This window comes from Apostichopus japonicus, chromosome 16, assembly GCF_037975245.1.
Source record: "Apostichopus japonicus isolate 1M-3 chromosome 16, ASM3797524v1, whole genome shotgun sequence".
In the NCBI taxonomy this organism is placed as follows: domain Eukaryota; kingdom Metazoa; phylum Echinodermata; class Holothuroidea; order Aspidochirotida; family Stichopodidae; genus Apostichopus; species Apostichopus japonicus.
Genome location: NC_092576.1, coordinates 39996777 through 40011641, shown reverse-complemented (window position 1 = coordinate 40011641; position 14865 = coordinate 39996777). Strand labels below are relative to the sequence as shown.

Here is a 14865-nt window from a genome sequence, read left to right as displayed (position 1 = left end):
ATCTACATTGACTCATCTCTGCAACCTTCTAAACATTGTCTTGAAGCTGCTAAAAGAGTTAATAGGGTTTTAGGTATGATCAAGAGGAACTTCAGTTTCCTGAAAGAGGACATCGTAGTTAGGCTTTATAAGCAGTTGGTTAGGTTTCATCTGGGGTATGCTGTGCAGGCTTGGAACCCATATTTTGCTAAGGATAAGGAAGTACTTGAAAAAGTCCAGAGGAGGGCTACTAGGATGATTAGTTCCTTAAAGAGTGTTCCTTATTATTGGCGGTTACAACTGTTGAATCTCACCACACTGGAGCTTAGGAGGTTACGTGGGGACTTGATCCAGGTTTTCAAGATTGTGTATGGTTCGACAATTTATCCTTTACCGACTTTTTCATGTTTGCTAGTGTACCATAGGTCATTGTCTTAAACTCCAAAAGTCACATAGTAGGATTAATATTCGGCATAACTTTTTTTCTAATAGGGTTGTGAATGAGTGGAATGGTTTGCCTGAGAAAGTTGAGAAAGATGGGTTTAAGAATGCTTTGGACAAGCACTTTAAGCATTGTAATCGGGTCTGAGTGTTTGTGTCTTCAGTTTTTTCTTCTCTCTCTATATGGTCCTTGATGGGGACTTAAGTGTCCCTCCTGATCCTTTTTTTTCCTACTAAACAAAACTAAACTATGCCTTGTGTCGGTTTGTGGCAACACATAGTTTGTACTGTGATTAAATGGTAAACTATTAGGCATATTCTGAATGTTGATAGAAGAAATGCAGCATCGCAAGATATTTGTTCGTTCGGGCACATAGTTTGATTCCTTTAATGCTGTAAGCCATTCGACCTCATAACAGTTTCGGGAACCATAGACTCGAAATCTAACACCAAATGTACAAACATTATACATTTCATGTATTATTTCCTTTCAGTTGATCCAACTCCAGTTTTTCCAGTGATAGATGGATGTAATCACCAACAATATTGCGTCCTGGAGAAACAACCCCAGGAAGTTTTGACTTGCTCGGTGCTTGGAATAAAACCTAAAGTGGCTCTTGAATGGAGAGCCGTTCAAGAGCAAACACCCATTGACTTTACACAACATCAATTTACGGTGACACAGATGGGTGACTTGTATGATATATCTCTGACTGTTAATTTTGACTTTACTAAAAGAACTCAAAATAAAGTTACCGTAGAGTGTCGTGCTGTAGGAGAGAATGCTGAACTATTCAGCCTTTCTACGAAGATTGATCTGCTCTTTCCAAATGGTAAGCCAATACACGTTGCATTTAATGCACAGCTTTGTGAAGTGTTTCCGTGATTACTTGTTATTTATGACCATTCCACATTTTTCTTTTATTTATAGTGCTTCCCACAGAGCAGGGAACACACATCTTCATAATAACCATAATCGCCGTATTGGTTCTGTTGATCATAATCATCATAGTCGTTGTGGTGATTGTATGCAGAATAAGAGGTACGTAATACTATTAATGTAACACAAGTTATACATATTTGGTTATATGTGTTTATCAGCATTTTTCAACTACAACAGAAATGCATACAAACGTAGAATACTAGACGTAGCTACAATATGTCAACATAGAAAGCATGGTAATATGGATAATAATACGTACAGAACACTCTGTTCAAGTAAATTCCTTTATAAGTGAATTAATGTACATGTCAATCGTGTGAACTACACATGACGTTTGCACAAACAGTCGCCTTAACGTTGCTTCTGGTAGATTGAATACTGCACAACTCTTTATCAAGATTATGATTTTTTGCTATATAAATAGAACAGAGGATGCAAGGTTCATTGCACAATTACTTCAGGGTCAAATTGATCTATTTCTGTACAAGAACTAAACTTCAGATTTACCGAAAATTGTTATTTGTAAAAGATTCACACAAACCATGCAAGTCAAGTAAGAATTTGTTCCATGACAACATCTTTAGCTACCTACAACATTCTACATCAGGATTTTTAATAAATTTCTGTATTCTTTTCAGCGAGGAAAAATAATATAAAACGAATTCAAGGTGGTGATGCAGAAAGTGAGGTAATGTTTATTAATATACTGTACTTTCTTTTTTTTATAACTGAAGTAGGCAGTCACTATATTCTTGAAGCAGAAAACTAGGTTACTCTTTTCGCGGTTCTTGACTGGAGTTGATTTGTAATTATTATTTGTTTTCATGACACTGTATTATCACTTTCATCATCTAAAGATGTGAGCAAGTATTCATTATACACTGAAGCGCCATTTACACTTTGATATATATATATATATATATATATATATATATATATATATATATATATATATATATATATATATATATATATAAATAAATACATGCGATAAATTCACATTCGATATTGTCGGAATTATTGCTGTTGTCCCTCTTGCAACCAATAGTCATATTGTGTAATATTTCGGCATACATTCTTCGCTAATAAGATACATCATATCGGCAACTGTACAATGTGTGTCAAACAGCCTCCATTAAATTCAACAAATTTTAGACACTTAGCTCCATATAAAAGCAAACGTAGAAAAGTGAGATCGCTGTGGGAAGTATTATTGATGCAAAATATAAGACTTTATGTTATCGTGTTAAAGTATATTAAAACCAGTGGTATGGTTTTCTTTTTCACAGGGTATCCCAATGCTGGAAAATGGTATGTGTTGCAGAAAATATTAACTTGACTTTAATATCGTAAATTGGTAATATACATTACACTAACAAAACAAAGAACAAGTAATCAACCTTTTATAAGCACCTAACATCGTAAACACTGTATTGTAGTAAAAATTATGTAATCCTACGTGATTCCGAGATACATTATCGCTAAATTATGAGTACACATATAGGCACACTCTATTCTGGTGAATGATATGTTATGATACTTGTCATGTAGTTCTACCAAAGGATATCTAGCACATGTCACTGATGGATATGTTGATATTTTGTATTTATCTAAAATCTTTATTGTGAAGAGTCTGGTTAATTCAGAGTGACGCTGCCCGCCAAAAAGGGTTAAGTTTGATACATTTTATTTCAAATTATTAACGAGTCCATATATTTGAAACTTATTACATACATTGCTAACCACGGTTTTTCTTATCACAGATTACTCGGAGAAAGCTGAGCACTTCATCGGACACTTAAAAGCAAACTATGAAATATTGTATGATTCTGTGCAACCAATCCCCTACATTAAAGATAGGATGTATTGCGTGGACAAGGTATTTGTTGAGGGCGGTATTAAATCAATGACAGGTTTATCTGAAGGAAAGGCACAGTGGGATAAATTGTTATCCTATCAAGAATTAGTCAAAGAAAACTGTTTAAAAACGAAGCGACAGATTCTTGAAGGTGAACCTGGCTACGGCAAGTCAACGTTGACTTTACAGTTACTTTATAACTGGTGCAAATCCATCCCTACATCACCGTTAAAGGAAGTAGACGTTATTATATATTTACGTCTACGGCAACTTGGAGGAGTTAAATCAATTTTTAGTGCGATTAGACAATTCATTCTACCGAGGGATTCAAATATCAGTGAGGAAGATATAAAAGAAATATTGAATCAAATGAAATCCGTGTTGGTTTTACTCGATGGCTTTGACGAGTATCCCGATCAAGAGAGTACAGAAACAGACATTTATCACATCATGAAGAAAAATATGTTTCAAGGGTTTAACGTCATTCTAACGACAAGACCATCTTGTGTACCAAAAACGTTTGCACCTCACTCAGACCGAGTTCGGCTTACAGGGTTCGGTGAAGCGGCGCGTAGAAAGTATGTTGAAAAGGCTGTCGTTGGAACATATGGAGAAGCAGTGGATAGAATCATGAGAAAATTGGAGGAAAATCCCGTTCTTGATGACCTTTGTCAGGTTCCTCTATTCTTTGTTATGTTTGCACACATGACATACGAAGACGAACATTCTTTAACATTCGATTCTGTAACTAGTTTTTTCCGGTATATGATTTCTTGCTTTCACAGTCATATGAAGAATAAAATGAAAGACGAAAATGTCACAAACTTTGAGTTATTGGAACATGAACACAACGTACTAGACAAGATCGCTTTTGAAGCTTTGAGTGAAAAGAATCAGAAACTTGTTTGGAATCGTGAGCAGCTTCGCAATCAGTTAGGGCATGAGTTCTACGATCAGTATCTTCGTATTGGTATATTCGTGGCAGAAGAAGTTCTAACTATAGCGGACACACAAAACGCACAAGACCATATTCAGTACAAAACAGAGGTTCACTTTTATCACAAAACCGTTTGTGAGTGGTATGCTGCACATTACCTTGCAGAACAATTATCTGATGAAAATACTGATTGTATCAACCAGTTGTTTCAAAATTTAGATCCTTTTGACCTGCAGTATTTGTACAGATTTGCGTGTGGAATTAACAACATTGCCGGGGAGAAAATTATCCAATACCTGCAGCAAAAAGGAGAAAGTAAAAAGTTTGCAATTTTGTGCATGCTAGAACAGGAAGACAAAACTGACACATTTCTAGAATCAGTTCCTGATTTAGTTTCGTATGAAAGAACAGACATTCATAAGGACGATAGTAAACTACTACAGAGATCTATTCTAAAAGTACTAGATGTTGCATCGAAAAATCAGGTAAGTAACATTTTACCAAATAACGTGTTTAATAGCTATATAGAATACGATCACTAACCTAAAAAGGCAGGTTTAAATAACAAAAACAACCTCATACCATGATCTCAACCGTACCGGGAAGTATTTCTTACAAAGTCAAATGTAGGCCAAGACGGTCAGCACTTGCTGAACACCAATACCGTTTGCAATTATTGTACTCAACATGCAACGTGCGATTATTTATACACCATCTTAAGATACAACTCCTACAATTTTAACATTTGTTACTTTAACAAATTAAAACTTCATATCTACCGAAAGCAATAGTTGAATCAATTCAACGTCGACAAATGATTCATTGAAAGTGTCCTTTTCAAATAACCATGTTCACGTTGCCTTCAAATTGCTTATTGTTTTGACGTTACGTGTCAAATGTAGAACTAGTATAATGGACTAGGTGACTATTTTATGAACTAAGCTGCAACGGTGTCCATTTTTTTCTTATATGTCATAAAATAACTATATGCCTCCAAAGAGATTACCACAACGGCACCATTTAACGTAGAAAATAACACTCGCTAGATCGCCATGAACATTGAACAACCCCTCCCTCACCTCTCGCCTTCCTTGCCAAGAAAGGGGGTTTCATGAAGTATCAATTCACATTTGTTAACCTTACATAATAGCTTGCCTGTAATGAAACAAAAATATAGATAATTTTGTGTTCGTGATGTCTATATATGTTATTATCAAAACATTGTTAATACAAAAAAAATATTCTTTTACTTTCGACTCATTTCGAAAATATAATAAAAATTTCAAAGTGTTGTCTGCATTTACTGTCATTTAGCCTCTGAAGAAGATTCTGCTGGATCAAAACATCAGGCCAACTAACTTCTACACATTCTCTTACACAGGCTCTCTTGTGGATAAGCAGTTTGCTAACATTTTTTCTTTTATTTAAATTAGAGTTAGCAAATTTTTCTAATCAAAATTTTCTAATTGGGTTGCCTAGAGTCTATCGATATGCCAATCCGATTGGAGAGATTTCGAGAAAAAAAATATATCTCTCAGACTGAGTATTTGTTTCAAAGTACTACGGTTATAATTTTATCTTGTGAAAAGTATACAATTAGTTACAAGAAATAGCGATAAGCCACATCTTGGACTGTCGAACTGCCTTTTTGAATCCCGAAAACTGAAGTCCATTGTCGAGGGAACTCACGGCATCAAAGTGTCCGGTATCGGCTGGATTAGCCGTATATTTTTAGGGGAAATAAAAAAAAAGGGAAATAAATTATTAAAACCACTGCAAGAATACCAGAGGGAGGGAGCTAAATTATTCCTGAACATATAATTGTTATTGTTGTTCGTTTGGGTTTGCTAAGTTTCATGAATAAAAACATGTATGCACACAACCTATTTGATACCGTCAATTATATCTTGTGAATGTTGAAACATTGGTTGCAAAGTGAAAGTAGTTATTACCAACATCTTTTGCTATCAGAAATATTTAGTTGGACTATAAATGATGAACTGCAGGCCTCTAGATGACAAGTCAGGAAACGTTGTCTTCCTCGGCTGATGTGTCTATTGTTACATGCATATACTGACTGGATCCCACAGTAATAAATGTAAGAAGTGTAACACTAGTGCTGGGTCTTAATTATTTTATCTGGAAAAAAAATGATCAGATTTCAAACACAAATGTGCTATATTATTCCGTCGAGTGGCATAAAACATGATAACATTTTAGTCACAATACAGTTCGAATCAATCGTGGACACATTGTTTTATAACTGTTTGCATTGAATTAAATAAAACGTGCGTACAAAAGCAAATCTCAAAAACAAAAATTGTTCAGTTATCATTAAATTGTGAAGTTTATGAGTTAAAAACTTATAGAATACAACACGATTTTATGTATATTGCTTGTTTACTTAAATACAATGCCGTTCGTTGATTATTGTGTGATTTAATGTGTCATACATGTGGAATATATGCTATAGGCTTACTATGTATTAGTTTATTATAAAGGAAACATTTCTGATCTTTCTTTCCTATTCTTTAGATACCAATAGCTCATTTATGCTTAAACCGGTCCTTCAGGAAATTTGACGGTAAAGATATCAGACTTGAGTCCGGTTTTGGTGTACCAAGCCTATCGTCAGTAGAGAAGATATCCATAATCAGAAATAGCAATGAACTTAGCGAGAAAGAAGTGGTTGGATTAATACACTATGGAATGATGTCACCAAGATTCAAGTCACTATGGTAAGCGGTAAATCACCTTACATGCCCTTTGTGGGGTGAGAGGGTTAACGATAGAGGTACATGTATAAGGGGACTATGAGCAGGGCCTCGTGCAGTCATATTCTACTCCAGTTGAGTTAATGAAAGTAATATTTAAAAACGTGTAAATTATATTGTTACGCTGCTTTAAAGGATTTGTAAATTGGAATATACCTTAAAATGCGAATTTGTTAATCAATATTTTACAATAGTTACTTTGCTATTTACAACTTCTTTTAAACATTGTTTTCCATGTGTGAAGGTAGAGTGGATGGGTATCAGAGGGAGAATAAATTGAATAAGACTTTACCTTCGTACTTTAAACCAACTCAAAGTAAAACCACAGACAAATAAGTAAAAAAATGAGCAATTTAAAATGAGGAAACAAATATCATATGCTGTGTCCGACAGACATGCCGAAATTCTATATGTCGAAAACACAATATAGGACATTATGATGGACACTTTTCTTTGTAATAGTAGAAGGGAGAAGGGGTGCATTGTTTAGTTATATTCGTTTTAATGGAGCTCCCGTGGTTTCAATGAGGGCAATTCAGTGTTTGGTCTAGATAAGTGTGTTTTGTAAAAGTAAAATAGTCAGGGACGCATATGATGCTGTATTTTACCGCACTGTGTGTTTCTTTATCATATTCCTGGTATGGTGTATAAGGACGGCTTGTTGATATTATTATAATATTCTGTAAGTTTATGCATTGCGAGATATATAACCATTTGTGTACAATCATGTTTTTTTATGAATCGTCACCAAAAGTGGGCCGATATATCCACACCTTCCAAACAGCTCTCTTCACAACTGAAAGGATGAAAATAAATCCATTCATATCCAACTCAATATTGCCGTAATGGCACAAGATATTATTTTATTTAATAACATGTCAAATGTATTTATTAACTGTGTTCTTTTTTCCCTCTCAAGGCTTCACGGCTGTTCATTGGCGTCATCGATCAAGCCAGATATCATTCCAGAAGAAGCACGTTCAAGGAATATTAAAGGTCCAGTTCGTATTTGCAATATTAGTCATTCAGATAATTTATTTTGAAACAAAATATGTCACTTTGTTTCTCAGTAGGTTACAAAGGTTGGGTAAGGAAGGGCAAAATTATATTTTGATTTTTCTACTTTTGTATACTAACCTTCAAATCTTGATCTAAGCTGCAATTAACATGAATATAATTTTACAACGTTAGTCACTTGCGAACCCATACAAGTCCTTTAAAAATCGAATGTCTAATATCAAGTTCCCAGTGGTATTTTCCTGAATGACAACAAGCATCAGTTACTGTACAGGCTATTGAGAGTAATCCCATAAAATCAGGCTTATGTTCTTGAGATAATACCAACTTTGAAAGACAATTGTTAACCAACTCACCCTGTGATTTTGATCTAAATGTCTACTAGCAGAAACATGCATTTGTTTTTTTTTTCCTACTGGTACACGGCGATAAAGAACAAAAGCCCAAATTGCGAGAGCTGAAAAAGAGATTCCTGAAAGTGGAAGGGGTAGTTTTCCCAAAAAGTATCTCTCCTTTGACAAGCATTCCTTAAACTGAATTCACAGAATGTAAATTCATCGACGGATCAGTTTATTAAGTTTTTGTGATTGAAAATTGAGTCCCTTTATATTACTGAAATTAAAGCAGCTTTCTCAGTTAGTTATTGAACATGTAAATATTAAGATAAAAGTTAGGACTCCGCGCTAGAGGTATTAGCCTAGGGAACAATGAGAATACATATTTAGAAGGATTAACCCCACCCCCAACCCTCCCTTCTCCGTCATCAGTGGATTAACTCAGTGTTTGTTATTACTCACACACATCATAAGTCAAATTTACTTGACGAGATAGTACCGTACAGTTTCATTGTATATTGTTTATTGAAATGAAATATGGAAGAATAAGCAATATTCAAATGACCCGTCACTTATTTTTTATATGCTTATCTTTGTTTTATTAATTTTGTGGAATGTATGTTTTATTGTACAGTAATATCATCAGCTGACGCCTGTTATCTTGATTTATCATCTGGTGTATGGAGCAAGGTTGGTAGTATTTGTTATTTGTTATATTTATAACTTTACACTGTGCAGATAATAGTAACATGTAAAGTAAACTTAGGGTAGGGAGAAAGGCGTGGTTAATTATCAAAGTAAAGGCAGTATACTAGAGGGTGCAGATTGTCCTCTGGTATGGAATATTCCGGAGGCAGAAATGCGATGCTTCACCCGATACTCGTAGTTAGAACAGTAACTACTGTTCATGCTCCACAACCGTGTATCAGTAGCTACTGCGCTGTGTTCGTAACACGGTAACATTACTGCAATGCTGTTACACGTTCCCATGTGAAACAAAGAACTGCGCGACTGGACCAGGAGTCTATGAGTATTTGACGTGGTAAACTATTACTATATTACGGCCTAATTTAGACGTGGGACTACCCATAAGGCTAAGCTAGGTTCCCCTCCCCACCTTAGGTCCCATTTTGAGTATCTATGTGAGACTTGCACACTCACCTGTCTGTGAAGAATGTTTCAATCAAATGGATTTACTAATGCGATTATAAAAAAAGTTAGGCTACCATCTGAATCTCGCATACAGTATAGTTATTTGCTGCAGTGTGTCGGCTACGTGATGTGCCAGCGCCGACCATGCACTCCGTATTGTACGGCTATGGAGCAGTCTTCGTTACCCAGCCGCCTCGCATTTTCACCTTTCGGACTCGTAGTTGCACGTGTAACAGCTTTGTAGTAATTACTCTGCCACCTGTAACAATCTTACCATGTTGCGCACACAGCACAGTAGTTACTGATGCATGATTGTGGAACAAGAGCAGTAGTTATTGTACTAGTTATGTGTATCGGGTGGATTCGTACAAGAAAGACAATACAATGCCAAATACTCATTCCCGATTTATTGCTCTTTACTCCTTTAGGAAGATATTTGTGTGTGTGGTTTATTTCTTACAAGATAAACCATATTTACTTCAAAAATTGATTCACATAATTATAGAAATATGCAATGGCGTCATGCCACATGTGCTTAAAATATTTTCATTAATTTCTACTTGATATTCCTTTTCAAGTTTTAAGTTAATCCAATTTGAATTTCTAGTAGCCATAAATTCGAAAGATGGGGGGGGGGGGGGGGAGTGGGTGGGAGAGCAGAATTTTCAGTTGGGCACGTCTCACAAATGGAGCATTCTTATGGAGCTTCCTTCAACCTGAAAAGATCGTCCTGCATTATACTCTAAACTTAGGTTATTCCTCGACATGCAATTGATAAATGGTGCCTTTTTTCTAGATAAATTATTTCCTTCCTAAATTTTCAAATCCATTAATGATCATATTGATATCGCTCACTCTGTAATTTATGGATGCAACTTCATAAACAATTGTAATATTAAACATGTTATCAGATTGATGTGCCCATGTATACAGGAAATGTATACATATATTTGCAAGCAGTCAACTTTAGGCAGAGAATTATTAAGTTTTGTTTCAAATATCTGCTGGATCAGCCAATCTAACATCTTTTCTGTTTAACACCCACATTTCCTTAACGCCTCAATTTGGCATTAATATTATTATATAAAATAATTACTATTTATTTATTTCAATAGCCCAATGACATCAAGACTATTACAGAGATGTGTTCAGGTAGTTTGGCCATTAGTCAAAGAAGTAGTGAGTCTGTACAGAGCTCAGTCATAGACCTCCTGGTGGAAGCATCCAATCATGACGTAAGTAACAAATGAAGGAATATACTAAATAAATACATTAATCAATACAAGTTAATGTATTTATGAATTCAAAATTACAAAAGGACCATTAAGACAAAACAATAGATAAGAATACAGTCATAAACTAGTGAGTATATTGAGTAATATCATAAACAATAAAGAGTTGTTATAATCTTTCACTACTTCGTTGACTGAAAAAAAATCCTCTAAACACATAGTGTCAATGAATATTTAAAAGGGTAGCAGAAACAACAGCAATGCGACACAAAATAATAACGAAAACGTAATTTGGGATTTCAAAAACTTGATTTTAAATATTTAAACTCATCAGATATTAGTACATAGGCTCATTGAAGCTAATTACAAAACACATTTATTAACTTGGATAATATCAACATTAATCAGACAAATATCTAACAACTTCACTATGCATTCACCTCCATACACTTATAATGATACACAGTTCTGATAAGGCGCAATTATACACCAAAGTCTCTATGCGCTGAAACGCCAGAAACTACAACAGTGAGAAAGGTGAGTCTTTAAAAGCGTTTTGAACCTGGCTACAGACTGAGCTTCTTTAATTCCGATCGGAAGGCCATTCGGAGGCAACGATGTGGCGAATACTCCTGGATGAGGTTGTGTAAGTATGTTGGAGCAAGTCCATGAAGACATTTAAAAGTTAGCATCTTGTGCGATTTAGTTCAGTTTTGACGTCATTCAATTTCATGTCATTTGCAATAGACCACGACCTAATATCACTTATACAAGCTTCAAGTTTGGCGAGTGTGGCATCATGATCGCGACCTGATTTGATTGCAAAGATTTGAGTATCGTCTGCATATATCTGCATGGATCTGTTGGTGAAATATGATTTAAACCAGCATAGAACATGACCAAACACACCATATGTATCTTGCAGACGCTTGAAGAAAATGTTGTGATTTATTGTATCAAATGCTGCGGAGTAGTCTAATAATACTAAGATGGCCTCCTCACCCTTGTCAACAGTGAGAAGCAATTCATTGTAAACACGGAGCAGCGCTGTCTCAGTGCTATGGTTGGCACGATTAGCACGCTGGATCCTTCCAAACAGTTCATTGTTTCGTAGATAGTTTTGCATCTGCTCTGAGCAAACACGTTCAATATATGTTGGCTTTGGTTATTCATGTAACTACTCTTCCATTTCTAATATTCATACCCCTAATATTTGTTCTCGTAATATAAATCCACCCTATAAGCCAATATAGATTATGTTTCCTTAATACTGGATTTCTTCTTCAAGTTTTATTCTCATTTTGATGTAATCTCGTTTCTTCAATCAGATTGTGTTTATAAAAACAAATATAAAATAATAACACCTTTTAACCCGTTCTGTGTCAAATATACGATTTACAAACATATATAATCAAACAGAGGAATCTTAGACTAACAGTTTGCTTCAGTACAGTTTTACTGGTTATTTCGAACTCTGTTACAACATAAACACATACATATATAGACTAGGTGTGTGCATCGTGTAAGCAAGTAACGGGAAATAAAAAAACCTCTACAGCAACCCCTGTGTGTACACCCATTCTACCACTGTTTATAATAATAATACTTAAATAGTTAATTTAAATATACGCCGCATTCATGTCAACCATTAGAAAGAAGCCCTCACCAAAAGAAGTACAAGATTAAATGATATTTATGAATATACACAATGAAGAAACTCAAGGGCTTAAACTTGAAAGTTGTGATATTTTGCTTATGTGTCATCTTATTATCAAAAAACAAAAGTAAACATTAAACTTAATGAATTTAATTTATCACCTATGAAAATATAATACTTGGAAAATTATGAAAAACAATCAAAACAAATTTTCCAGCGTACCATCAGCCCCTTCGACCATTTAAACACTTAGCCAAATGTAACATTTAATTCAAATTAAAACATTTGATAGTTGCTAGAAAAACAATTAAATATAAAATTAAATACAAAATCCGAGGTAATAGAAAACTGTCACGAAAATTAGAAAGATTGATTTGATTCAGTTAACTATTAACTCTATACTCACCTTACACCATTCCCTTTTCCCAATCTATAAAATATATCTAACTTCGCACTAATCATTTCAAATTCATAAACAAAATAAAACAAAATATGCACCGTTATGGTAATCATGTTAAATATGTTAATATATTTAAGACATTAGTTCAATTAGCTCGATAAATACTTTTCTAGGCACCATATAACCCTCACGAGTAAAAACAATGTATACAAACTGAGATACATTCACCTAGGCCATGTAATGAATTATTTTTGACTCTTTAACCTGACTGGATAAATAAGAATAAATGAAAAGAAAACGAACTATCAAAATATGACTAAAATAGGCAAACTGTTATCATAGTTAAAAATATAAAATTAATATTCCTAAATATTAACTTTATTACTTCCATATATCAATCAAGTAAGCAAACATCATGATGTTAATTATATCTGCTATTTTCCTTTCCTCAGATTCCCATACACAGGGTGAATCTAGTATTTTCCTTTAGTAAGATTGATGGAGATGGGAACATCATCCTCTCCTCTGGTCTCTCTCTACCAATCATAACATCAATAGAGAATATGCACATACTGACAGAGAAAGGGAGAGAAATGAATAAACATGAAGTTAATGGAATATTAAAATATGTACAACACTCCCAAAGATCCAAGCAACTGTAGTAAGTATATTTAATACATATGTAAATATGTCTCTATCATGCATAACGCAAAGATAATATCTTTAAAAATAACAACAGATAGTAATGATAAATACAGTTATAACTGGAGGGTGAGTGTTCAGAATATTGAGTATATTGGATTGAAAATAACAAAATAAAACGCTGAAAATTACAATACAAAAACAATCTACTATTTCTTACAAATTCAAGAAAGCAAGACATTAATTAAATTAAAATTACTGATATAGAAAATATATAAGAACAAGAGAGTGAAATGCAATAACTGTTGTGGATTAGAGAGACTATCGACAAAAGGATTTATTGAATATTATAAGGCATTTATATAATTCGTTATTTTGAATATCTGTAGCCAAAGGAAATAAGAGTTGTTTTTTATTGACGTTTGTAAAGGATAAACCTGATAACATGAGAGATCGCGGAAAGGGGGGGGGGGGGGGGTTAGAGACACCTGATGTATAAGGTTAGACGAAATAAATCAATTATAAAAACTACGAAAGAAAATAAATACTAAAAGTAAACTATCTAAGATCAACCAAACTTGACTGACCTGCTTCAAAACTTTCTCGGAACTGGCCAGAAAACAAAGAAAAAAATATTAAAGCTTCGTGAAAGGAATATAAAACGCGTGCTTGTTTAACCTATTATCTTTAGATGGTTTGGTAAAGAATTGAATATGTTTTTTTTCTTTTAGTCGGATACAATATTTGTCAAAGAATATGAACAATTGACACCGTAATTCATCCCAAATTCATCAAACGCGACATGAAAAGACATATTAAAAACATTGAATTTACCTTTTTAATATTGCCCTATTTATCTTAATCCGTTAATATTACATGTACCCATCAAATCAACACACCTCTTTACCCTTTACCATAACCCTATTTAGCACCCCTTGTTCCCTTCAGCATATAACTGCTCCCCCATCAAACCTGTTTTTGTCTCACTCACCCCTGTATACATTCGCACCTATCTGACTAGAAACAGTTTACACAATTCCTCCGCACCCTCTCATGTTACCATGCTCCCCTTGTTGTTGGTCTCAATCCCTTTTCCGTTATATAAACAATTCTTGTAACTTGATTCTTTTGGATTCTTTCATGTTATTACTAATGTTTTAGATCACAACACTGCTCCTTCAACCCTGCTCTCCCTTCTTTCCCCTCTCTCCCCTCCCTCTCCTCTCTCTCCTCTCTCCACCTTCTCTCCTCTCAACCATCTCTCCACGCTCTCCCCTCCCTCTCCTCCCTCCCATCCCTACAAGTGAATGGTTCGTATGACCCATAAACATGAACATCACAAAAAAAACAAAAAAACATTATGAATGGTACAAACACCCCTGATAATTGGATATTTAGACAATAACATATATAAAGTCATTAAATAACGCAAACGTAGAACGCCGTAACTCCTTATAACGTCTATGACACAATGCCCAAACACTCAATTGCCCGAACC

The 14865-nt window shown here is 34.5% G+C and overlaps 1 protein-coding gene and 1 long non-coding RNA gene across 2 annotated transcripts in view; one reads left to right on the top strand and one right to left on the bottom strand.

The window, feature by feature from the left end:
- The window catches only part of LOC139982934 (uncharacterized), a 149378-nt gene that overhangs the window by 84231 nt on the left and 50282 nt on the right, over positions 1 to 14865 (bottom strand). The window lies entirely within an intron of this gene.
- The window catches only part of LOC139982927 (uncharacterized), a 58834-nt gene that overhangs the window by 24721 nt on the left and 19248 nt on the right, over positions 1 to 14865 (top strand). The window contains exons 5-14 of the mRNA XM_071996132.1: positions 915 to 1253; positions 1352 to 1462; positions 2002 to 2051; positions 2653 to 2674; positions 3127 to 4643; positions 6694 to 6896; positions 7852 to 7928; positions 8919 to 8974; positions 10552 to 10671; positions 13178 to 13386. Coding sequence (XP_071852233.1) covers positions 915 to 1253; positions 1352 to 1462; positions 2002 to 2051; positions 2653 to 2674; positions 3127 to 4643; positions 6694 to 6896; positions 7852 to 7928; positions 8919 to 8974; positions 10552 to 10671; positions 13178 to 13386 — 2704 coding nt within the window. The remainder of the gene's footprint in view (positions 1 to 914; positions 1254 to 1351; positions 1463 to 2001; positions 2052 to 2652; positions 2675 to 3126; positions 4644 to 6693; positions 6897 to 7851; positions 7929 to 8918; positions 8975 to 10551; positions 10672 to 13177; positions 13387 to 14865) is intronic.